At 45.7% G+C, this 27,500-nt stretch overlaps 1 protein-coding gene across 1 annotated transcript in view; it reads left to right on the top strand.

Annotated features, from left to right (window-relative positions):
* Positions 1-27,500, top strand: part of LOC134463054 (ubiquinol-cytochrome-c reductase complex assembly factor 1) — a 49,336-nt gene that overhangs the window by 205 nt on the left and 21,631 nt on the right. Inside the window, exons 1-6 of the mRNA XM_063216301.1 lie at positions 1-51; positions 1,288-1,383; positions 3,762-3,863; positions 7,991-8,063; positions 9,494-9,551; positions 16,571-16,679. The exon at positions 1-51 is cut by the window's left edge and continues 205 nt beyond it. Coding sequence (XP_063072371.1) covers positions 1-51; positions 1,288-1,383; positions 3,762-3,863; positions 7,991-8,063; positions 9,494-9,551; positions 16,571-16,679 — 489 coding nt within the window. The remainder of the gene's footprint in view (positions 52-1,287; positions 1,384-3,761; positions 3,864-7,990; positions 8,064-9,493; positions 9,552-16,570; positions 16,680-27,500) is intronic.

Genomic DNA, 27,500 nt, shown 5'->3' with positions numbered 1-27,500 from the left:
GCCGTCAGGAACATTTTAAGCGTTTCAGCATCCAAGGCCACTTTGGGAAAGGTAATGTTAGCGTTAGCGTCCAAGCACTTACTTGTTATTGATTCTGTAGCTTCGAATGACTATTTGTGGATAAATTATTGTATGTCTTTGGCCACAACAGCTCTCCCTGCCTAAACGATAGCGGTCGAAGTGCATACTTTTCTAAATGTACACGTTAATAATTTCAAAACAACCGTCAGCCAGCAATGCTGTGTGTAGCTCTGTCGTAACTAGCCAGTTAATGTTGGATGAACTTGACTGATACAGTGGGAACTCGAGGTAGTTTGGCTATATTTACGATGGACATTGCCTTTCTTCATCATGCCAGATGAAGCACAATTAGTTTCAGATCCTCTAAATATCAGTCTAAATCCATTAGAACGCCTTTTGGAAAACACACTGAGTTTGAAAGTCTCCATTAATTTTGTCACACTCAGATGTAACATAACAGCAGATGATTATCCTGCCGAGTACAGTAACTTAACAAGTGCATGCCCTATGAAATGGTAGTGTTACGCTTATATATCCATGTACTCTGCGTTACTGTTGTCTCAAAGAGAATGGCTAGAGATTCATTAAAACAACGCAGTGGGACACCAGAACTGAACAAACACAAGGGATCAATTTTAGTCCTGGTATAGAGCTGGTTGTAGCATTTTCACTGCATGTACTAGATATGTGTGTACGAAGTGAAATTGTGTCAGTAATCAGTTTGGTATTCCAACTTTAGGAGTAATAATCCTGCCATGCATCCCCGTTGCCTGTGCACCAGATAAAAGATGATTAATTAGCTAATCTAACTGCCCGATGAGATGAGCTGTTACCGTCAGGTTCAGCCTATTATAAGAGGAAATTTGTAGCTGGACTATTCCGCTTCCAACATGGATTTTTAAAAAGACCAGTAATCTATCTAATTGCTTGTTGTCCAAGGAAATACTGCATTGTTGATAAATAAATCACTGAAAAATATAGTACTTTAAACATGCTTGTTAACTTAAAGCTTTTGAAGATGTAAAAGGCAGCTGATTGACTGCCTACGGCCATGCATCATCCTGTAGTTCCATCAACACAAGTGCATCTCAAGTCTATCTTAAGTCCTTTTCTATTGAAGCAATATCTTCCCAATGTTGTGAAAGTGTATGGCTTTACCCCAGAGCATCCTGAACCCAAAATGTCACCCTGTGCCCTGTATGCACGTCGGTTCATAATGCATGGCATTTGCACACCTTACATAATCATTTATTTGATGTTTTACAGGCAATAGAGCAAGATGGTTGTGTCCGAGTTTTAGTTGTTGCCAGCTCCACCCCTTCCTCCCAGACGCCATGCAGAACCCTACAAAGCCACAGACAGGTATGCTCAACATCTTACTTCAACGTAACTAACCGTTGTCATTTTAAAGGGACACTGTGTGAGATTTTTAGTTGTTTATTTCCAGAATTCATGCAGCCCATTCACTGATGTTACCTTTTTCACGAATACTTGCCACAACCATCAAATTCTAAGTATTCATTATGACTGGAAAAATTGCACTTTTCATACATGGAAAGGGGGATCTTCTCCATGGTACGCCATTTTGAATTTCCAAAAATAGTAATTTTTAGCAGCAAAAATGACTCTACTTGGACCATACAAGAAAATATGTGTTTATTACTTAGTAAACTTTCAGGGAAAGATCAAAGTTGGCAATAGGCAGCCCAGTTACAATGAGCAGCATAGTTGCAGTACCTTTTTTGACCATTTCCTGCACAGTGTCCCTTTAACAGCAATATATCATAAATATTGTTCTGTATGTTTTGCTTTGATTGCATGTATGGCGTATGTGCTGCTTCATTTGTTTTTGGGTTGATTCATTACAACCCAGTGACACATTGATGACCTGGTTGAATTGGACGACTAAAACCAGGTTGTTAAAGATATGTGACACTGGATTGTAAAGTAATGAATCCAGGTTGCCCATTACTGTGTACAACACAGTACGCACTGTAGACATTTGGATAGACATGTCTGCTTAATGCAGGGGTGGGGAACCGTTTTCTTTCGAAGTGCCACTTCAAATTCCTCCAAGGGCTGTACAAGTCCTCCAAGGGCCATACTATGAACACAAACCAGGATTTCCCGCAGCGCTTTAGGCCTATATTGAAGGCAGCCACCTTTAAAACATACCCCACCTTCTCCAAGTCGCCTGAATATAACCTAATCGTATTGAACATGTAATTTCTAAGATTCCTTTAAAGAATGTTTCATATTTCATATGAATCCGGATAACATTAAAATTATGTTGGGGGCCGGATAAAACGGCCTCAAGGGCCATAAGCGACCCTCAAGACATAGGTTCCCCACCCCTGGCTTAATGTAATGTAATGCAATGTAGCTTTTAGATGGGCAATAATGTCTTGACAAGGCTGTGCTAAAGGGACTACAGTGTAAGTTTACTGTTTTGTAGTCTGTGAAGCTAATAAAACCATAACCCAAACCACAATCAGCGCCACCTCCAGAAGAGTATTCCAAGAACCTGATTCAGGTTAAGTTAAACTTAAGTCACCTAAAGCCGGGCTTACACTGTGCGACTTTTTGCCCAATTTTTCCACGATTTGTCACTCGCTCGACTTGTTGGGATTCGGGCCTATTTCTTGCTCAATAGGAGGTCAGTTGTGAGTCTCGCATCATGTAGTGTACATAGGGTAACGACAAGCGATTTCACCTCATGATCGTACAATTGTAGGGCAGCAAGATAATCAAAACTGTTTGAAATCCTGGTTGTCCATCGTGAGTAAATCGCACAGTTAAAGCAGTGCTACGACCCGATTTCACACTGTTGCACAAATTGATAGTGCAGCGCGATTCGCTCTTGAGCGCGTCCTCATCTCCACCTCAGGTACGCATGTTGCACAGTGGGAGCATTCTGCTTGCATCCGACTGTCGGCTCGTATAGTGTGAGGATGTGAGTTGTTGTGAGATGTGAACTTTTAAATCGTTAAATTCCCTCGTGCAGTGTGAGAAGGAGCTTAATACCCACGATTGAAAATATTGCACAGTTTATGCCCGCCTTGAAATGTGTACTTGGAATACCCTCCAGAACCCTGAGTCATATGTGTGTATCCTGTTGAAGGAGAGTATTGTGCACATCCCAGGGAAAGGTGCAGGGCGAGGGGCAACTGTAGTTTTCTCAGTGAGAAGTCCGAGCACTTAGAATCCTTTTTGTTCTATTTCATTTCTTCATGGCAGGATAACGTTTCGACCTCAACAGTCTTCATCAGATCCAGATATCCTGCCATGAAAAAATAAAATACAACAAAAAGGATTCTTGTGTGCGGGGGACTTCTCACTCATATGTGTATCCTGCCACACCAGTGTTCGGTCCCCTGGTATTGGGCCATAGATCCTTTGCTCTGCTGACCTCATGATAAACAAACATGTCATATGATGCTCTATGCCCATGACTGTCTGCTGTTTCCAGCGCCTGTGCCATGTCTAAAAATACATTAGCCAGGACAACTGCATGTGGTTCATATAAGGCTATACACAGGTGTGTACGTGTGTGTGTGTATGCGCGCGTGTGCATGCATGCGTGTGTCTGTTAAATGTATTTATGTCAGAGGTTACCGTGCCCTTGTGCGTCTGTTGTCAGTCAGTCAGCTGTTGGTATATACACACACATAAATAAATGTACACACGTACACACTTGGCCCTGACTGTTGTCTGTGTGTGTGTGTGTGTGTGCTCCACAGCTTTCTACGGTAAGGCATCAGGCCTCAGAGGAGGAAGTGGGGGCTTTCACCAAGCTCATCGAGGCCATGGGTTTCACAGGACCTCTCAAATACAACAAATGGGTAAATTATTGCCTGTCCTGTATATTTTTTTATTTCAATTTTATTTCATCTTTTTTTCTATTCTGTCAGCAAGACCAACTCTCACAGGTAGCACTTTTGACAGCAGGTTGTTCTACACACATAAAGCGAATTGCAACTGATAATCTTGTCTCCTATTGTAAACATGCAGGTTACAGTCCTTTCTGCCCTGTTTTACATGCAACAATATATTTCTAGGGCTGTAATATTGTATGGAACTGAGAGATCCCGATACGCAGATACACAAAACTATCGCGGTGCAAGAACAGAATCCCTTTCAAAGTTCTGTTACCCTGGCCCTACCGTGGCTGATATGGTAGGCACACGTTTACCACTCGGCCGACCCGGGTTCGATTCCCGATCCGGGTCCTTTGCCGGACCTTCCCCGTCTCTTTCTCCCAGCTCTCTTCCTGTCTCTTCTCCACTATCCTGTCTCACAAATAAAACAATAAAGGCTGAAAAGCCCCCAAAAAATACTTAAAAAATAATAATAATTAAAAAAAAAAGTTCTGTTACCCTTCAGTCCAGAAAACTACTGCTGGTAGTTCAGGTGATGGTCCTTCCAAGATTCAAATCATCATCATCAGCATCATTATTTGTAAACTTTTTTTTATTTTAGTAGCCAGATTTATCCTACTCTACATATAACCTATTGTAGTCATTTTATTTATAACCTTGACGAATGTGAAAAAAGCACATTATTTTGTTTTGTTTTTTAAACCATTAACCCATGTATTGAACCGTGGATCAAAAATTGTGATTTGAAATATTCGAAAATATTTATGGTGGAAGGAACGTAGTATTTCTTACTTCTAGGTCAGGAAAGAAAACAGACTTCACAGATGTTCAGTCCTTTTAAAGACCCGTGCTTATGTCATTAATGACAATATTTGTTTTAGGACCATTTCACAGTGGTCCCCTTTTACAGGCCCCAATCAAAATAAAGGGGGTTGTGGCCGCTAATTGGGCTCCATTGAGTGTGATGGGTTCAGGCCAGGGCACTGTACTGTATGCAGTGGCACGCTCTGGGCTTTGTGTATTATAGCGCACGCTTTGGGCTCTGTGTATTATAGCGCACGCTTTGGGCTCTGTGTATTATAGCGCACGCTTTGGGCTCTGTTGATGATGCCATCATTTTGGCGCTGGCCAACTGCACGTATGATGACATACACCATGTAACATTTCTCTCTCACACACACACACGCGTCGGGCACACGCGCACACGCACGCACGCACGCACGCACGCACGCACGCACGCACACACACACGCACACCACACACACACTCTCTCTCTCTCTCTCTCTCTCTCTCTCTCTCTCTCTCTCTCTCTCTCTCTCTCTCTCTCTCTCTCTCTCTCTCTCACACACACACATTTACACTTGGAGTATTTGGGTGCTGTAGTCAGGTTGCCTCTGAGCTTGTGCCCCGCTGTCCTCCTGAGCCGTCCAGTGGCAGCTGCAGCGTATCCCATAAGGCCATGCTGCACCTTATCCCATAAGGCCGTGCTGCAACGTATCCCATAAGGCCGTGCTGAGACTGCCGTGATCTCAACTGTCTTAAGTAACCAGGGACAGCTTTCTCTCTCTCTCTCTCTCCCTCTCTCTCTCTCTCTCTCTCTCTCTCTCTCTCTCTCTCTCTCTCTCTCTCTCTCTCTCTCTCTCTCTCTCTCTCATACACACACACACACACACACACACACACACACACACACTGCTAGGTTGGTGAGTGTTGGCACCCAGTAAGGGTGAGATGGATTAGGAACCTGTTACAGCAACAGAGGAGGAAGTAGCCGTCTGCAGTACAAGCGGGACTGCGCTCAGTGACAGCAATTTCATGATTGTTAAGTAGGGCCTATACTCTCTTTTCGGCATAGTAGGTCCCATTTAGGGGTGTAAATAATATCGAAATGTATCGATTTATCGCGATATATTCTGATGATTGAATCGAATCGCATCGTATCGTGGGGCATTCTTAAGTATCGAAAAAGAATCGAATCCCTGGCCCCTGCCCAATAACTTATGGAATCGAATTGGAATGGAATCGTATCATGGGGCATTCTTAAGTATCGGAAAAAATCGAATCGTATCGCATGGAATAATAAGATATCGATATTGAATCGTATCGTCATGGAGGCTGTGATTTACACCCCTAGTCCCATTGTCCTTGTAAAGCAGAGGTGGGCAATCTCAGGCCAGGGGGCCACATGTGGTCTGTCGAGCTATTTCATCTGGCTCTCAGTGCCTTTACAAAAAAGATGATGACCCAACACTCTTACAATGTTTACCCAAGAAGACACAGTGATCTTGGGGCTTTCAGATTCACCAAGGCTACTGTGTTTAATGGTACTAAATACATTTCATTACAATGTGCATGAATGTGATTAAAATGGCCAAACATCTAATGCCAACATACATTATTTCTTATGCCTGTGACATCTGGGCCTTTGGCCAGTATTCTAAAATCACTCGGGCCCTTGAGCTAAAATAATCCCCCACCCCTGCTGTAAAGAATACCTTATTGATATGTAGGGAGGAATAGAGAGTGAACATCAGGCAACATCACTAAGTAGGCTATACCAGTGTTTCTCAACCTTTTTTCAGGCGAGGCACCCTTTGAATTCATGAAAAAATTCAAGGCACCCCAAACCAACAAGAAGTAATGTGGCATCGCATCTGATACCACACAAGCTTAGAAAAGTAACACATTTGGAGACGTCACACGACCTACGTTCGAAGTTGCAGCTGACTGGGGCGACCTATATGTACTTTATTTTACCTATATTTACTTTATTACTTCATTAACTTATCAATTTAGACAAATATGTATTATATTACATAATTTTATTCATCAGCCACGTTTCCGCGGGCCCCCTTGGTGCCCCGGCACCCCTGTTGAGAAACACTGGGCTATACCATTTACCCACTGCTCACAAACGCGAGGTGTACATTCTTGTACATTCCGAAATTCATTTTGAATACATGAGCCAGACTCATTAAATAGAATTCATCCTCAGAACGGTATTCACTTGCTTCACTCCTGCACGGGTCGCGTGCTTGACCTGCCGTGTCTGTAATGTATGCTCATTGTGCTTGAACGAAATATAAAGACAACAAAACGGGAAATGCTTTGTGTGGACATTGGATCCTTTCTTTTGGAGATACAGCAAGATACATGCAAGTGAATTGGCGAAACAAAATCCTCCGTTTGCTATGAAGTCTAGCAAAGAGAAGTGGACACCAAGTGAAAAAGTTGAGTGTAACCCTATGCGAGGAGTGACAATTGCCAGGGTTCAGCCAATCAAATCAGCGACACGAATGTTTCAATTGATTTGCTACAACTTGTTGACAATTGAGCTGATAGAATGGAATACTGAACTTCGCTTCCCTTCACTCAATTTTATTCCACGTTATTGTGTGGCAGTGCAGACTATTATCCAATTCATGCAGTGAACTGTAGGATAGGGGTCGAGCGATACTGGTTTTTTAATGCCCGATGCGATACCGTTTTTTTTTTTTTTTTTTCATCACCCTTGGCCGATACCCGATTTCCGATACCCAATTTTTGGGGCCGATATGGGTTTAAAAAAAGGTTAAAAATTACAAATATTCCAGGTCTTCAAGCACTTGCCGATACCAGGAAGGATACTGCTACTGCTACACAAAACAATGCAAAATCTTATCATGTTCTGTGGACTTGAAAGCATGATGGAAAAAACGTGCCACCTCATACATTTACGTCTACATGGAAATTGACAATAAAAATATCACAGCTGGAAAAAAAAACAAAAAACAAGGCCATGCATTTACTTTCATTGTGTTTTGGTGGTAAAAGGTATCGCTATCGGTACTCGGTATCGGCAAGTACACACATTAATGTACTCGTACTTGTATCGGTTTTCAAAAAAGTGGTATCGGTGCATCCCTAGATGCCTTTCTCTTCACACCATCATTTGGACGTTCAGTTACATGTCTTGAGAAGGTATATTAGTATGGAGAGAAATGGTCATGTGTGTTGTGTTTATGCCAAATGCCTCTTGTTATGTTTTCTGTAATCATGCATACCTCTCCATTTCATGTTGAATATGTCTGGGCTTTGGTCTCTTTTTGCAGAAAATAAAGATCGCAGCCCTTCGTATGTACACATGCTGTGTAGAGAGAATCAACTACGACGAGTTTTTTGAAAGTAAGTTGATTTCATTTCATTTGGTGTGTTGCCATCAGTTCTCTCCTCTGGCCTCATAATGTTGGGGATATTATTGACACTCATTATTAACAGTCACAGAACCCCCCTCCGCTTACTTCTCAGCCAAAGAAACCAGCAGAAGGGAGGAATGATGATGATTGTCAGCGCTGAACTGGGGAAGAAATGGGAGCCCGGGCACTTTTGGGCTTCAAGCCCCAACCCCCCCATAATTAGCGTTGCAGAACTGACTCACCGGTGCCCCCCCCGCACCCTTGTGGGCCCCTATTTTCAGAAATGTTACATTTTTTAATTCTTTTTTAAACATTTCTGAAAATAGGGGCTCACGACTCGAGGGTGCAGGGCCCACCGGGAAATGGCCACTAGGATAGTCAGTTCAGCCCTGATGGTGTTGTAGAAACTAAAGCAGTTAGGAAGAAGAGATGTAAGGAAAAGAAACAGGAGGAGTGTGGAGTTGGGGGAGAGAAGGGTGTATACGGGGAGTGGAGGAGTGGAGTGTGGGGTATGTGGAGGAGCGTTGGGGTATGTGGAGGAGTGTGGGGGAGCGTGGGGTATGTTTGTAGGGCCTTGAAGCTAATAAGGAGAGAAGGTCTTATGAGTCTTATGTCATGCTCATTTTTATTTTTTGAAAAGGGTCCAAGCGTCCAAACGCTGTTCACTTTGACAGAAATGCTTAAATTTGCCTGAAGGGACCTTTTCTTCGCTGTCCTGAAAGATTTATATGACACTTTACAGCCTGGTTATGCTGTTTGCTTTAGCAGAGGGAAAAACAGGTGTAAACTCAATAGTGGTTTTGGAAGAGGTGCCCAAGTTTGCATAGGCTTGGCCCACGACTTGCTTTCTCTCTCCCGGTTGCTTTTTGCGTTCTCTGATGGCTTTCTCCCTCTTTCTAATTCATTTGAATATTTTGTTTATTTTGTACTCTCTCTTTCACACTTTTTACTTCATATGTACCCTGTTTGTCTGCCTTTCTCTTTTTCTTCTCGTCTCTTCTTTCACTCATTTCTGTCTGTGTCTGTCTTGGTCTCTCTCTCTCTCTCTCTCTTTCTCTTTCTCTCTCTCTCTCTCTCTCTCTCTCTCTCTCTCTCTCTCTCTCTCTCTCTCTCTCTCTCTCTTCTCTCTCTCTCTCTCTCTCTCACTCACTCACTCACTCACTCACTCACTCACTCACTCACTCACTCACTCACTCACTCACTCACTCACTCACTCACTCACACACACACACACACACACACACACACACACACACACACACACACACACAGACACAGACACACACACAGACACACTCTCTCTCTCTCTCTCTCTCTCTCTCTCTCTCTCTCTCTCTCTCTCTCTCTCTCTCTCTCTCTCTCTCTCTCTCTCTCTCTCTCTCTCTCTCTCTCTCTCTCTCTCTCGTCTCCGCTTCTCAGAGTGTTCCCTTCCCGACACGCTCAACTCCTGGTTCCTCGTGGCTCAGCTCCACGTCTGGTAAGTTCTGCTCTCTGCACCGCACACTAGGGCCGCACAATTAATCGAAAATAATCGAAAATCGTGAAATCAAAGTCATAATTTCAATCGTGCTTTAATCGTGGCAATAGTGACCTACCTTTTGAGAGCGTCCTTGAAGTCAGAACATACTGACAGGCTGGTGTTTCTGGACAGAAATCTGTCCAACCAAGTTTCATGCTATTGCCTTTACATATTACAATTCATTTTATTTTGCTCATCCCGTATATAATTCATTCTTGGTTATATTTCATCTTGTTATAATTAAAAAAAAAAAAAACAGCAAAAAAAACAGTAATCGTGATTAATAATCATGATTACCGTTTTGACCAAAATAATCGTGATTATGATTTTTTTCCATAATCATGCAGCCAGCCCCTACCGCACACTTCACTTCACTTCACTTCACTCTCCTTGTCAGGTGGCGATGGCACACTGTAGCCCAGATGATCCCCGAGTTTCCTAGACTCTATTACCCCCCACCCCAGAGCAACAGTACTGTACTTACTATCTTATAATCACACCGCAGAGAAGAGTAGAATTGCCAGTGTCTCGAATCGTCGCCGTTATGTAACCCGACGTACACTTTAAACAGCTCTCCAGTCCGTTTTGTGCAATTTCACACAGACTACCAGTGGCTGTACTGCCTGGTATTGTTTTGTATTATACTGTACTGCGGCCGTTTGGGGATGCCATGCCGCGGGAACGAGGCAAGCGGCAGGAGCTAAAACTGTCACAGACGAGAGACGGAGGCCTGACCTGTTCCAGTCGTATAACTCCTACAATCTCCACTACCTCCATGACACACACACACACACACACACACACACACACACACACACACACACACACACACACACACACACACACACACACACACACACACACACACACACACACACACACACACACACACTTCCCAAACTCTACTTAACCTAACCCACACACCCCCTTCCCCACACACACATGCACACACACACACGCACCCGCATTCACACACACACACTCACAAACCCAGTCACCGTTGAACCCCCTTAAGTTTTTATGTGCGCGGCGGGTCATGGCTTTTAAATATGGTAATTTATGTTAAAGCCTAGTTAGCTCGGGTTACATGTGGCATAAAGGAGCTGGCTGTTTTCGAGGCATTAGGGGAATGCGTGAGCTCACGAGAGGGGCCTGATGATGAATTGCACTGCCACCGCCCTCTTCATCAAATGGCCCCGCTTGCGCCCGCTCTCCCCCCCTCTCCTCTTCTCCTCTCCTCCCGTCTCCTCCCGTCTCCTCCCCTCCCGTCTCCTCCCCTCCCGTCTCCTCCCCTCTCGTCTCCTCCCCTCTCGTCTCCTCCTCCTCTCCCATCTCCTCTCCTCCCTATCCTCTCCTCCTCCTCCTCCGCCTCCCCTCTCCTCTCCTGCCTCCTCCTCCTCCCCTCCCCTCTCCTGCCACCGCCCTCTTCATCAAATGGCCCCGCTTGCGCCCTCTCGCTCACCCCCTCTCCTCCCCTCTCCTCCCCTCTCCTGCCACCGCCCGCTCTCCCCCTCTCTCCCCCTCTCCTCTCCTGCCCTCTCCTCCTCCCCTCTCACCTTCTCCTCCCCTCTCCTCTCCTCTTCTCCTCCTCTCCTCTCCCCCCCTCTTCTCCCCTCTCCTCCCCTCTCCTGCCACCGCTCTCTCCTCTCCTCTCCTCCCCTCTCCTCTCCTCCCGTCTCCTCCCCTCTCCTCTCTCCTCCTGCCTCCTCCTCCTCTTTCCTCCCCTCTCCTCTCCTCTCCTCCTCTCATCTCCTCTCTCCTCTCCTCTCCTCTCCTCTCCTCTCTTCCCCTCCCCTCTCCTCTCCTCCCCTCTCCTCTCCTCTCCTCTCCTCTCCTCTCCTCTCCTCTCCTCTCCTCCCCTCTCCTGCAACTGCCCTCTCCTCTCCTCTCCTCTCCTCTCCTGCAACTGCCCTCTCCTCCCCTATCCTGCCACCGCCCTCTCCTCCCCTCCCCTCTCCTCTCCTCCCCTCTCCTCCCCTCTCCTGCCACTGCCACTGCCACTGCCCCTCTCCTCTCCTCTCCTCTCTCCTCTCCTCTCCTCTCCTCTCCTCTCCTCTCCTCTCCTCTCATCCCCTCTCCTCTCCTCTCATCCCCTCTCCTCCCCTCTCCTGCCCCCTCCTCCCATTCAAAGCCAGTTTCCTATGAGCCAGTCTGTTTACTTAAGGATGCTGGATGACACAAGCTGGAAAACCGCAGCCTGGATTAAATCAAACTCACTCACTCTCTCACTCTCTCACTCTCTCTCTGCCCCTCGGAGCGCCCATATGTGTTGTGTGTTTCACGCTTGCGTGCGTGCGTGCGTGCGTGCGTACTTTGCGAGTGTGAGTGAGTGAGTGCGTGCACATTGTTCACTATATTGTCCATGTTTGCAGTTTTGACGTATTGGGCTCAATTGATACTTGTCTAGGTGCATATTGCAGAGTCTCTGCATAGCCTTGACATGAAGGAAAGAAGGAACATGAAGGAAGATGGCCAGTTGCATCATGGGATGGCACTCTTGCAGTTTCAGCCAGAACCATGGCACTGCATTATAGCTCATTACATAAACTTAACTGGTTTAAAGGGACACTGTGTGAGATTTTTAGTTGTTTATTTCCAGAATTCATGCTGCCCATTCACTAATGTTAAATTGCACTTTTCATACGTGAAAAGGGGGATCTTCTCCATGGTCCACCATTTAGAATTTCCAGAAATAGCCATTTTTAGCTGCAAAAATAGCCATTTTTAGCTGCAAAGCTACTTGGGCCATACTATAAAATATTAATTTATTACTTAGTACACTTTCATGAAAATATACAATTTGGCCTTAGACAACACATTTTCAATGAGCAGCATAGTTGCAGTACCTTTTTTGACCATTTCCTGCACAGTGTCCCTTTAACTCCTGAAATTTGCTCTGGTCACCCAGTTTGCTTTGCCCCTGGCAAATTCGCTTTGGTCGACGCCTAATTCAGCAACCCTACGTAGAGAAATAATGACTTCCGTCCCTCACTCCGGTTGATTCTGGCCGCCTGCGCATGCCGTCAGTGTGAAGACATAGACATACAGCAGGTTTACTTGAAGACTTGCCAGCTTTTGGGTCATTTCATGTGAAATCGGACACTTTAGGGCCCGGCCGACCGACACAGATTTTAACAAAACTTTTATGTGCCTTTCTACTCGCAAGGCAGAACCGTAGAACTGCATTGGCATGATTCTGAAACTAATATATTAACCCATTCAGACACGCAGTTATAGTAAATTTGCTGTTAACCAAAATGGCCATGATCAAGTCACTGTGTGCGTTGCAATATGCGACCTTACCTCCTCCACTTGCCTCCTCCACTTGCTTCTCTCCTCGTACCAGGAAGTAATATGTCATGATGACATCACTGACAACAGCATTATATTTCAATATCTTGCAAAAGCTCAATTGTAGAGTCTTTTTCTCATTTGCAATTGGGATGGTGAATGAAAAACAGTCCCTCAAAAGTTGTTGTGGCTAGGCTGACAGCTGGGAAACTTTATCGTTTTCTCCACGGAGGAGGGACCAGGAGGCGGGACGAGGAGACAAGCGCAAGTGGAGGAGGCAAGGTTGCATATTGCAACGCACTCAGTGCATTACCAAAGGCCCTGAGCGTGTTCCATTCTCCACACTGTGTACGAAGATGCAGTGCACTTTCCACCCTCAACTTAACGGCAACATTTGAGGGTGAAGTGCAGGTCCAATTCACGTTCTGTCTGATGCACCTCACGGAAATGACGGTTGTCGCGAGTCATCAGAGTTTACCAACCGCCAATATACAATTCATCACGGAAGACACTGTTCCTTATGTTGACAATTTTTTTTTTAAGTTACCCCTTTCTCTTATACACATGGCTATTGTCTTTGGAATCAAAACTATGCTGTCATCACAGAGATTCGGCAGTTTGATGATCTGACACTCAACCAGAGAGGAAACTACGTAACAAACATGGCGGCCGTTGAGTGCGAAAATTGTACATAACTCCACACTTCAAAAAAGTCCGGTTTGAGGGTATTATCCGGGTAGTTTACAGTACAATTCACCGCCGCGATTAGAAATGAAACCGCCCTGCGTACCCAAACACTGTGCGGGAAGGGCGGAAAGTACGAACATTGGAACGGGCTCCCTGTGTCAGGTCATGGTAGTGTAGTACCATGATGATGCTAGTTAACTTCGCATAACTATTACAGCGTGCCACAGGAGGTACAGCGCTACGGGAGAAACGGACTAAGGAAGTCTTAATTAACCCATTGTGTCCTGGAGCGACATATACACAGCATATTCAGGTGCTTGAGATTTTAGCTGTTTTATTAAAAATGTGGGTATGTTGGAGCACACATTATAGTGCAAAGTGAAGGTTCTAGCTTTTAAATGCAACTTATTTCATGTTTTATGTGCTTCAGAGGCTGAGATATTTAGGTTTTAATAGGGAAAGGGCACCGTAACCCATTTTAGCCTTTGTCATTTTTGTTAAAAGAGGGAAGGACACTGTACATTTAGTCTTGATTATGTCAACTAAGTCTATTTAATTCACAAACAAATTATGTTTTTTCTGGCTCTATAAATGACACAAGCAGCATTTTTGGTTCACATTGCGAATCAACTTTCCAGTTCCCGAGTGCTCAGACTTGCGGCGTGAACAAGCCAGCCGGTTCGAGATAAGCTGCAGGAACGGGCATCGACACGGTTCTCTGTTGGTCTGAACAAGCCTAAAGTATTACGTGAAATGACCCCCTTCTCTAATTGAACCAGAGCTATAGTCTGATGTGTAGTAACCCATCAGACTGATGATGGCAACAGGGTGTTAGTCGTCGCGGCACCTTTTCTATTTGCTGGGGCTTAATTGCATTACACTGCCGCTGCACTTACACTTAGTAGTCACCTTTGTCCAAGGTGACTTGGTTATTTTCGGTACCGTTTTAAGTGTCTTGCTCAAGTGCAGGACGCCACCCACATACGGTACTTCCTACTGGTCTGGGAGTCAACGTAGAGCAGGGGTGTCAAACTGAAATTGACGGAGGGCCCATTTAAAGTGAATGTCATTCTAGAAAGGTGTGTAATGATCTTTTAGCATGATAAGAAAATATAGCATATATTATTAGTAGTAGGCTGTGCTGTTTCGTTATCTTTAACATCTTGCTATTGGGTGTTGGCATGCTTATGGTCAGGGGGGGGCATTTCTTCAAAAAAGGTTGAGAACCACTGAAAGAACACAACTTTCTCCATGTCTTGAGTGCTGAGATTTTTCCCCCCCATGTTTCTCAAGCTTTTCGTACTGTTCCAAGAACCTAAAGATTGATGACGTCGTGCTTTCATTTACATTGCGCTGTTAGCCCAGGGATTGGTTCTTGGGATTTTTTTCTTTTTTGGTGTATAATTCTTTGCAGGGTGCAGGATGCAGGGTGGCTTTGGTCCTTTCTTTGGACCTAATTGACTGTAAATCGCTCTCTCTCTCTATGGAAGAGTGTCAGCTAAATGCTAATCATTTTTTTTGTTTTTTATTTTTTGTTTAACTTTTTTGCTTACGTGGCCTGTGCTGCCCTGAGCCAGCAGAAAGGCTCTCAGGTTCTCATAATGAATGCCTTCCTGGTGATGAAGCACAGGCATTTGATTAATGCTCAGGGTGCAAACTATTACAGTGGTGCAAATTGTAATCCAAAACACACATGCATGCACGCACGCACACACACACACACACACACACACGCTCACACATGCTCACGCACGCGCGCTCACATACACAAATGCACACACACATTCACACATTCAATTTCCTCTCATCGGTCAAAGCCACACATGGGAGATGTAGTATGTAACATGCGCAGTGAGAAACAGCAGCACCTTTTGCCCTTATTCCAGCTTGAAGAAATGTAAGAACCTACAGTAGGCCAAACATGACTGTTAGAGTCATGACGTACAAACTCTGCATATAGCGCCATGTCAATGATGATGAACCAGTAAATCATGTAATCTGCTGTAGGCAGTTGGGGAGATTCTATCTGCTTTTTCACTTTTTGCACATTACATTACTTTGTAGAGTAAAATGCCTCCAACAGGCTCTTCTTCATCCACCTAACCCGTCTCTTCAACCTGTTTGACCCAACACACAAACACACACACACACACACACGCTCCTCTCCTCTCCTCTCCTCTCTTTCTCTCCTCTCTTCCTTCTCCTCTCCTCTCCTCTCCTCTCCTCTCCTCTCCTCTCCTCTCCTCTCCTCTCCTCTCCTCTCCTCTTCCCACTCCCCTGTTTCCTCTCCTCTCCTCTCCTCTCCTTTCCTCCGCACCCTCTCCTCGCTTCTCCTCTCATCTCTCCTGCTCTCCTCTCCTCTCCTCTCCTCTCCTCTCCTCTCCTCTCCTCTCCTCTCCTCTCCTCTCATCTCCTCTCTTTTCCTCCCCCCTGTCCATCCTCTCCTCCTCTCCTCTCTTCTTCTCTTCCCACTCCTCTGTGTCCTCTCTTCTCCTCTCCTCTCCTCTCCTCTCCTCTCTCCTCCTCTCTTCCTCTTCTTCATCCTCTCCTCTCTTCTCCTCTCCTCTCCTCTCCTCTCCTCTCCTCTCCTCCCCTCCCCTCCCCTCTCCTCTCCTCTCCTCTCCTCTCCTCTCCTCTCCTCTCCTCTCCTCTCCTCTCCTCTCCTCTCCTCTCCTCTCCTCTCATCAAGGTGTAATACATGTATTATCACTTGGTCAATGATTTGGAGACATTTTCAAACGTTTGGTGTGTGTCGGACGTGTTGTGTAAGGTTGGGGGGGACGGAGAGCTGATTTTGAACATATAGGGGGGGGGGGGGGGTGTTGTTCTGCTTTTGGGCAGTGGCTGTACTGTGCTAATGTATGATGGCTGAATGGTGTTAATAAAAGGCTTTTTAAAGGTCTCTCCTCTCCTCTCCTCTCCTCTCCTCTTCTCCTCTCCTCTCCTCGGCTCTCCCCCTCTCCTCTCCTCTATCCCCCTCTCCTCTCCTCCTCCTGCAGGATGTGCCTGGTGCGTATGCGGCAGCAGGGTCGTGAGGGGAAGTATATGTGCCGCTACATCGTCCATTCCATGTGGGAGGATGTGGAACAGAGGAGCAAGATCATGGGGGTGAGTGAGTCACTCACACACGCACACACACACACACACACACACACACACACACACACACACACACACACACACACACACACACACACACACACACACACACACACACACACACCACAGCACTCAAGCTCGTCCAGGAACCCATCCCAGTGGTTTTCTTATTTCTTTCTTTTTCTTTCCTTTTTTCTTTCCTTTTTTCTTTCATTTTTTTCTGTTGAGATGAGGTGGAATTTATTGGAGGAACAAGGTATGTGTCTGGGTGGAAAGACAAAAAAAAAAAAGCCTCGAGAAGGAACGGACGATTCCAGAATCTTCTGAACTGAAAATCTCTCTCTCTCTCTCTCTCTCTCTCTCTCTCTCTCTCTCTCTCTCTCTCTCTCTCTCTCTCTCTCTCTCTCTCTCTCCTTGTGAATCACCAGGGGCTTTGCCACGTCAGGCCATACTACTGGTGTTTTCTTGATAATTTATCCCCACAGAGGGTTTTGCACCAAAACCCATCAGGACCGCAAATACTTTGGTCTCAACTGGAGAAGGTTGACCCACTCTTCGTCATGGTCTTTGGTTCACCACCACGGCGTCTCCTGCAGACAGATATGGAGCTGAGTGATGGCAGCTACTTTGTGTGGAGGGAGAGTGTTTGCGTATAAGTGTAAGCGCGTGTGTGTGTGTGTGTGTGCGTGTGTGTGTGCGTGTGCGTGTGCGTGTGCGTGTGCGTGTGCGTGTGCGTGTGCGTGTGCGTGTGCGTGTGCGTGTGCGTGTGCGTGTGCGTGTGCGTGTGCGTGTGCGTGTGTGTGTGTGTGTGTGTGTTTGAGGTTATGAGCGAGCCCTCCAGGGGTGCCACTGTCAGCTATAGGGCTGGGGGCGAGGGCTCTGGGCCCAGTTCCCAGCTGTGAAAACAGTCACAGGCGGCCCTCACGCTCACACGTTCTCCTCCTATTGGGCGACGGGCGACCCTCATGCTCACACGTCCTCCTCCTATTGGGCCACGCACGCTCACACATCCTCCTCCTATTGGGCGACGGGCGACCCTCGCGCTCACACGTCCTCCTCCTATTGGGCCACACACGCTCACACGTCCTCCTCCTATTGGGCGACGGGCAACCCTCGCGCTCACACGTCCTCCTCCTATTGGGCCACACACGCTCACACGTCCTGCTCCTATTGGGCCACGGGCGACCCGCACGCTCACACGTTCTCCTCCTATTGGGCGACGGGCGACCCTCGCGCTCACACGTCCTCCTCCTATTGGGCCACACACGCTCACACGTCCTCCTCCTATTGGGCCACGCACGACCCGCACGCTCACACGTCCTCCTCCTATTGGGCCACGGGCGGCCCTCGCGCTCGCACGTCCTCCTCCTATTGGGCCACGGGCGGCCCTCGCGCTCGCACGTCCTCCTCCTATTGGGCCACGGGCGGCCCTTGCGCTCACATATCGGTACTCGGTATCGGCAACTGTAAAAGTTAATGTACTCGTACGGATTTAAAAAAAATATATATATATGGTGTCGTGCATCCCTATACAGTGTACATTTGTTCTACATTTTGTTTTCTCCTGACTGTGCGAAACTAGCTGCGCACAACTCATCCTCTGATTGTTGCAAACAGCTGTCGGTCAAAAAATTAGCTCACGTGGTTGGCTGCCAGTGTCTTGCCCCTCCTCACAACACTGTGTTTCTAAACACAGTGAACCCATGTATATTATGCACAACAAAAAGGTTGCGAACCACACTGCTCCCGCTGGCTAGGCTCCGAGGCCCTCTGTCTCTGCTAGGGATGTAAATAAAATCGAAATGTATCGATGTATCGGAAGTATCGGCCGGCGATTTAATCAAATCGCATCGTATCGTGGGGCATTCTTAAGAATCGAAAAGAATCGAATCGCTGGCCCCTGTGCAATGCCCTACCTCCATAACACAATAGTAGTGGAAAAGTAATTGGAAAAAATCGAATCGAACCGAATCGCATGGTATCGTGGGGAATTCTTAAGTATCTAAAAAAAATCGAAACCCTTATTTAAGAAATCGATACTGTATCGTATCGTCATGAAGGCTGTGGTTTACACCCCTTGTCTCTGCTGTGTCACCCTCCACAGTCCGCACCCTCTCCCCAGTCACTACCAATACAGGGGCCTAGAGCTGATCAAGCACCCCGAAATGACCATCGCAGCAAGACCTCATTGAAAATTAGAGGTGCTCCGATTGCTCGGCTGCCGATCATGACCGGCCGATAATGGCCAAAAATAGCCTGATCGGTGATCGGAAAAACATGCCGATCAAAAAACCGATCGAGAGATATTAAATTCCTCACGCAACCATTTGCCTTTACACCTGGCGCTGCATGTAGGCGCTGGCTCTGCACAGCTGCAAGTGCACCAAAAGAAGGCATCTTTGCTTGTCTATAACTTTTCGCCATTCCCCCCTTCATTTCCACCATTCATAACATATCTGCATCAACAATGATCTGATTTTCCGCTCCATGCGCCGTTTACTTTATTGAGTACTCGCCAGTGAGCCATTTTACGTTATAACCTGTGTAGTTGCCTCTGTCAGCACGCGACAACTTCACGTTGTCAGCACAAACATGTCAATTATTGTTTTCAAAGTTGTAATTGGCAGTCAGTCGATTAGTTTGATAGTCGCTGAAACACCAAACGGCGACAGATGTGGTTAAAACTTGAGAGAGACATTCAGAACGGTAGTGGAGCACTGCAACTGTGGACGGTGACAGAGAGGGGAGGGGCTCTCCTCACGAGGCTGCTCATTTAAAGCGACAGGTTGTTTTTTTCTCGTATGTGGAAGACTATTTGATGTAGCCTAATGTTTCAGTTTAGTTTAGTTATTCTATGCAATAACTTATACATTGATTAATACTGTAGACTGTATTACCAACACTAGTCTGAAAGATAATAATAATAATAATAATAATAATAATAATAATAATAATAATAATAATAGCCTAATAATAGACATATGCAAATTAAAATTGATTGGTTTATGGGCAGAAATGGTATTCAATAAGGATAATTAATATGCTATTAAAAAAATAGGAAATCATTTTTGTGATCGGCAATGATCGGTAATCGGCAGATAAAGATTTTTGGTGATCGGTATCGGTGATCGGGCCAAAAAATGGTGATCGGAGCACCTCTATTGAAAATCACTGTGCTTAGGTCAGAGTATATTATATAAATCCGTTATTGCAAGGGCCAAATTCTTGGAACCGGAGGGGTGTGTGTGTGTGATTCATCTTTTTTTGTTATTATTATTGTTTGATTTATTTAATTGATTTGCATTGACGGCATGGTAATAGAAAGCCCTGCTGGTAAGCTGGTGAAGGGTCGAGTTTTGCTCAGCCTGGCTGCATACAGTAACATGCCTGGCAAGGCAAGCAGAGCTGAAATCCCGCCCCATACTGCCGTGCCAAAGAAGAACGCAGTAACTTGAAAATGGTTGAAATTGAGTTTAGATCGGAAATGGGCTTTAAACTACCTCATTTGTCTTGTGTCAAAGTACTGTGGTCCAACATCGTCCCGTTTTGGAGAAAAATCATGTTGAAACTAAGTGCAAAAATTATGTTACGTCATACAATTCAAAAACGCAGTAAGTCGGCGAGTTACTGCAGCAATTTCCAATGGGAATGGTTTGGGAGTAGACAGTTGTACTAGCCAAGAACGCAGTAACTCCGTTTTTTGTGGCAAAAAAGACACATAAATGTAGGGGTTTTTTTTTTTTTGGGGGGGGGGGGGGGTGCATTCACAGGGGCCTAGAGCTGATCAAGCAGCCCGAAATGACCATCGCAGCAAGACCTCATTGAAAATCACTGTGCTTAGGTCAGAGTATATTATATAAATCCGTTATTGCAAGGGCCAAATTCTTGGAACCGGAGGGGTGTGTGTGTGTGTGTGTGTGTGTGTGATACATCTTTTTTTGTTATTATTATTGTTTGATTTATGTAATTTATTTGCATTGACGGCATCGTAATAGAAACCCCTGGTGAAGGGTCGAGTTTGCTCGGCCTGGCCTCATACATACAGTAACATGCCTGGCAAGGCAAGCAGAGCTGAAATCCCGGCCCATAAGTGAAGCTGTTTTGCACACACACACACACACTGTTGCTGCTGTTTCTCGGTGGACACAGTACAGGATGTACATACAGTATGTGGCTACCAGGTCCCGCCCGCCCGTGGGGCCCCTTGGACTGTGGTCAGGCCAGGCGGCAGGCTTGCGTAATTCCTGAGTGAGGCTGCGTCGCTCCTTTGCTCAGTTGGTGCAGCGGTCGCCGTGAACCAGAACTGTTCGGTTAGAGCTGACAAGGTGTTTAGAATCCAGTCCCTCAGCACTTTGTCCCGAGGCTCGGCGAGCGCGCCTGACGGATCTCACCAGCTAATGCCTCTCGACTCAATCGACTGACTCGCTGACTCCATGCCCCCTCGGTTTACTCTGTGACTTCAAGTTCAAACAACTGACAGCTGTCAAAATGTTCCCTGGCACCTGTCCAAGTGATGTGGAGGGCAGTGTTTAACCTTAAGTTGTGGCAGCAGGTGCAAATGGCAGTGTAATGACTGCTTTCAGGAGGTGCCCCTGCACGCACAGGGCTGCTTTTCTTTCTCTTTCTGCTTTTCTTTCTCTCTCTCTCTCTCTCTCTCTCTCTTTTTCTTTTTCTTTCGGCTGCCTTGTAAAGCAGTGGCCCGGAATGGTGACCAATAGAATAGAGCGCCTGCGAGAGTGGAGGCCATTATGACATCATTCATCTACGCCATTATGACATCATCCATCTCCGCCACGGAACCAGTGTTCCACTGCACTGCACTCGAAAAGCCAACCAAATTTGAATGTCTCCTGTCAATGACATGTTGCTTACATTGGCAGTATTACTCTGTTAATCATTCAACACACTTATGTATGTATGAGTATGAGAGAATAGTACACTTCTCGTTTGTTACGCAAGGGAAGGGTAACCCCCACCTTCTTTATATATATATATTTCTTTCGGCTGCCTTGTAAAGCAGTGGCCCGTATATATATGGTCTTTTTCGACTTTATTTGATAGGACAGTGTGAGAGGTGGACAGGAAGCGAATTGGGAGAGATATGGGGAGGAGTCGGCAAAGGACCCAGGCTGGGAATCGAACCCGGGTCAGCCGCATGGCAGGCGAGTGCCCAACCGGTTGGCCACGGCAGGGCAGGGTAACCCCCAGCTTCAAACGGCAAAAAACTCCTGCCGTGTGTTGGCTTTTACCTGACCTCATATCTCTAATTAGCTCACCTACGTGGCTGAAAAGTTGTGTTAATTAGTGTCAGATGGTTGCTGTGTGTGAATAATCGGAGAGAATGTGTAGTGTAGTGTTGTGTAGTTGGCCCCTGCTCTCTCACACCCTACTCAGCCAGATTTTCACATCTGTTGTCCTATCAGACCATATCATCAGTGTTTGCCGCAGAACATTTGTTAGTCAATGTGGTTGGTGGTAAGCCGGTGTCAGAGACGTGTGGCTATTGTCGTTGGAAAATTTCTACCTCTATTTGATAATGTTAAAGGAATTTTTATTTCTAACTTGAGACCTGGAATATTTGTCATTTTTTATCTTTTTTTTAAACCCATATCGACCCCAAATATCTGGTATCGGAAATTGCGTATTGGCCAAGGGTGATGGGAAGAAAAATCAGTATCGCATCGGCCATTGAAAAACCTGTATCGGTCGACCCCTACTAACTAACACATTATTATTTTCATTTTTAGAAGGGGGAGTACCTTGCGGGCCCGCAGTTTGAGAATGGCTGCTGTTTTCTCTCCTGGTAGTCTAGCAGGTTATGGGCTGTGTCCCATTTCCACCACTCCACACTTCACTTAGGTTTGGAGTGCACTTCAAAGGGAAGTCATCCCTTGCTGATGAAGTGAGAAGTTGTAATCTTTCCCTACGGATTGGAACACTCTTCAAAGCAAGGCAAGGCAAGTTTATTTGTATAGTGCATTTCATACACAGGTGCAACTCAATGTGCTTCACAAAGTTAACAAATGTAAATGAAAGGAAAGGAAGAAAGAAGGAAATAAATCAGAGTCAAAAAACATGTAAAACATTAAGATAAAATACAAGGTAACAATAATAATAAAAAAATAAAAATTAAATAAACATAAAAATAATAATAATAATAATAATAATAATAAAGAAATAAGAATGATATGTAACTTAAGCTAGGGGAAAGCATCTGAGAACAGCTTTGTCTTGAGTCTAGATTTAAAGCCATCAATAGTGGGTGCATTTTTTACGTCATCTGGAAGCTGGTTCCAAAGCTTTGAAGCATAGAAGCTCAAGGCTGCCTCTCCACACTTTGTTTTGAAAAACAAAACACACGGTTATGTACAGCAGGACTACTACAAAAAGCCTGTATTGTGCGGCTCCGCCCAAAAGGCAATGAGCCTACCGGTCTGCTCCACGGCCCCTACAACAATTATCAATCAATCAATCAATCAATCAATCGATCAAACGTGATTTTAAAGCACTGCATTTGGTTTGGCGAAGCCAGTTATGGAGGTTCAGAGACCCTCTCTATGAAAGGAGTAGTACAAGGGCATGGGGAGACCAGGCAAAACGTAGAAGGGCTTTCACCTCTCTGAACCCTGAATGTCTACCTTAAAGTGTGAGGGACAGAAACCAAGACATATGTTGACTTACCTTCTTGATAGCTGGCTGTGCTGCCCTGGACTTCTTATTTTGAGGTTGTTTTTATACTTTATACCGTTTCCTTGTAACATAAAGTCTGCTGTAAACGGCAGCAGCCATCTGCGTTTGCTCCATAGGGGGAGTCATCCATGGTCACGTTCAAAGGCAGGGGAGCATTTCTAAGAGGAAGTAAGCTATGGCAACGGCGGCCCATCGGACCACCGGCACATCTCTGAAAATAAAATATATGGCCACAGGATTACTGACTGCCAAATATCTAGCCGTTGTTTCTCTCTCTCTGTCTCTCTGTCTCTCTCTCTCTCTCTCTCTCTCTCTCTCTCTCTCTCTCTGAGACGAGACCAGACTGGACAGCAATTGTCCCATGACCACCTGTAGGTATGGGCTGTGACCTTCAATGGGGCATTGCAACGCGGGACGTTAAATCACCCGAGTCAATATTTTGTTGGTCGAAAGTAAAGGCGGGCCAGGGCGGGCAGGCTTTAGCAGGCAGGGCCAGGGGCCTGGAATGGTCTTTGTGGCCCTGGGCTTGGGCTGGTCACTGGACTGCATCTCCGGGACTTTGTCTGGCACATGTGCAGCATGTACACACACACACAGACAGACAGACACGCGTATAAACATGCACACACACAGACAGACAGACACGCGTATAAACATGCACACACACAGACGCACACGCACATGCACACGCACATACAGCCTACACACAGCATAAAACATGCACACAACTCACACATTTGTATATCCTCCATCAGAAGTGGGGGGGGGGGGCAAGAGCGCTGGCCGGGAAAGTCGGTTGGGGGGGAATTGGCTTTAACAAGCGCAGAGAGAGAGAGAGAGAGGGAGAGAGGGGGAGAGAGAGAGAGAGAGAGAGAGAGAGAGAGAGAGAGAGAGAGAGAGAGAGAGAGAGAGAGAGAGAGAAAGAGAGAGAGGGCACAAGGGCGCCTGCTCAGCTCAGCGGACATGCTGCCACAGTCTTGGCTGCTTGGGTTGGCACACGTTTTTTCTGGAGGAGTGGCACAAGTACCGGAAAGTAGACATGGGGCATGCTGCCCTGCCTTGACATGCGCGCACACACACACACACACACACACACACACACACACACACACACACACACACACACACACACACACACACACACACACACACACACACACACACACACACACACACAGCTTCCCCTCGCCTCCTTTGCCGAGTCACGGGCGCTTACGCTCTCCGCGACCCCGTGGCCTTTTGGCGCCAGTGGTCAGGCGTTGCTATGGCAACACCACCACCATCACCAGCAGCAGCAGCAGCAGTGACCTCATCCCTCCGATGCTTCGGCCAAACCAACACACGTGGCCCACACATACACACACACACACACACACACACACACACACATACACATACAGGACCTCGACCCCAATCCACCCCCTTCGGAGAAAAACAAACACCAGCGTAGGCCCGAACATCTTTGACGTACAGGATTGCAGGACACACACACACACAGCCACACACACACACACACATCTTTGACGTACAGGATTGAACACCAGCGTAGGCCCGAACATCTTTGACGTACAGGATTGCAGGTTTGTCCTGGCAACAGGATGGCGGTGGCCTTTGGTTTTTGTTTGAGAGCTCCTTGGTGCCATTGATAGTGTAGAGCGCTCATCCAACTGCTGTGTCTGCAGAAGTCCCTCATCCTTATCCTCTGTCTTTCTCTCTTCTCCCCCCTCTCTCTCTCTTTCTCTCTCTCCCTCTCTCTTTCTCTATCAGACTTTCTGTCTGTATTTCTCTGTCCCTCCCTTTTTCCCTTTTTTCGTCCTTCTCTCTCTCTCTCTCTCTCTCTCTCTCTCTCTCTCTCTCTCTCTCTCTCTCTCTCTCTCTCTCTCTCTCTCTCTCTCTCTCTCTCTCTCTCTCTCTCTCTTTCTCTTTCTCTTTCTCTTTATCTCTCTCTCTCTCTCTCTCCCTCTCTCTTTCTCTACCAGACTCTGTCTGTATTTCTATGTCACTTTTTCTTCCTTCTCTCTCCCTCTCTCTCTCTCTCTCTCTCTCTCTCTCTCTCTCTCTCTCTCTCTCTCTCCCTCTGTCTCTCTCTCTCTCTCTCTCTCTCTCTCTCTTCTCCTCCTTCTCTTTCTCTTCCTCTCTCGTTCTCTATCAGACTTTCTGTCTGTATTTCTCTGTACCTCCATTTCTCTACCTTCTCTCTCTCTCTCTCTCTCTCTCACTCTCTTCCTCTCTCTCCCTCTCTCTTTCTCTCGGTGTGGCTGTGGCCAAGACAAAGCATGGGACGTTTAAACATTCTCCGCTCCACTACTCCGTTCCAAACACACTGCGTTGGGCCTACTGTAGGTTTGCTCTTCTGTCTGCCGGCCCGGCCCCCTGGTAGCTTGGCCCAGGATGTGGGATGGGATGGATGTGCGCCATTTTGATTGAAGCATAGCAGGAATGTTTTGGGTGTTTGTGTTTTATATTCATACTCTCTGGCGTAGAGTGCATTTTGTGTGTGGCCACGTGTGCACGTGTTATGTGGGTGTCTGGAATGGATGATCGTTTATTATTTGTCTGCTAATGTGAATATTTAATAACTTATCAGTCAGGTGTATCCTGTAGGTGTGACGAGGGAGCTGACAGAGAGAGTAGAGAGAGAGAGGTTCCATTGGCCCATTGTTTCCTGGTTCTATTATGCCCCCCCTTAGGCAGACCTAGGCAGACCTAAGGATTGTTCTATTCATTGTAGGAGCATTATGACACGCCCCTTTAGGCAGACCGGAACCTGGTCGCGTTAGGTGCCCATAGAACCCTATTATGTTGCCATATCTCTATAGAATATCTCTGGAGCTGATGAACTATAATATGTTGCCAGATGGTAATTTGTAATACAACAGGGGCGTAACAACACAGCTGAACAATTAACAAATCAGAAATAGTTTTCATTGAAATGAACCTGATGAACACTATTGGTAATCTGTAACCCACTTCACAAAGATTTTACTGGTAATCATATTGTGATGTTACAGGTTTTGAACACTACATTTCAAATGATGGTAAGTTTAACCCTTCCTGTTGTAGGCAAACCTATAGAATATGAATCTGATGGGTGTTTTTTGTAATATACATTGGGGTGCAAGATGTGAAAAATTTCGGCCGATACCGATATCCAATATTTATATTGCGGTTTTGGCCGATAACCGATACCGATGTTTTTTGTTTTTTTTAAAGAGATAACATTTAATACAGACTGACAATGATGCAAACAAAATGAATTTTTGAATGTCCTCTTATTTCCAAAAAACCCTTTTTAACTCCCTGTGATAAAATTAGATAAAAAATAGAGACAAACTAGAAGAAAGAATGAAAGTCACCATCAAGTCCAATCTTTTAGAACCGTAACATATAAAAAAAAAACATTGGTGTTAACATCGGCCCAGTTTTACCCATCGGACTGATGTCCGATATTTTGAGAAATGTCAAATATTGGCCGATACCGATTCATCTGGCCGATACATCGTGCATCCCTAAATATACATTGTATGACTGTGTGGCAGTTCTAACTTCCTGAGACACAGACACCTCATTAAAGGGACACTGTGTGAGATTTTTTGTTGTTTATTTCCAGACTTCATGCTGCCCATTCACTAATGTTACCTTTTTCATGAAAACTTACCACCACCATAAAATTCTAAGTATTCATTATGACTGAAAAAATTTCACTTTTCTTACATGAAAAGGGGGGTCTTCTCCATTGTCCGTCATTTTGAATTTCCAGAAATAGCCATTTTTAGCTTCAAAAATGACTGTACTTGGGCCATGCTAGAAAATATTTGTTTATTACTTCGTAAACTTTCATGAAAATATCAAATTTGGCAATAGACAGCCCAGTTTCAATGAGCAGCATAGTTGCAGTACCCTTTTTGACCATTTCCTGCACAGTGTACCTTTAAATCCCATCAGTGATGCTGCGCACACACTACAACCAAGACTCATAATGTGACCAAGACTCGTGCAGAGTTTGAAGGAAACGTCCATTCCCATTAATTAAATAAGTTGTACTCAAATTTATGTGAGATTCACAACACTATCCAGGTGGAACAGGGCGGAATAACAAGACAGTAAAGCCATGCGTTTCTGATTTCCACAAATTCCTCC

Source organism: Engraulis encrasicolus, chromosome 14 (genome assembly GCF_034702125.1).
Source record: "Engraulis encrasicolus isolate BLACKSEA-1 chromosome 14, IST_EnEncr_1.0, whole genome shotgun sequence".
Classification (NCBI taxonomy): Eukaryota; Metazoa; Chordata; class Actinopteri; order Clupeiformes; family Engraulidae; genus Engraulis; species Engraulis encrasicolus.
Note: the sequence above shows the minus strand (reverse complement) of the source record. Positions and strands in the feature narration are given on the sequence as shown.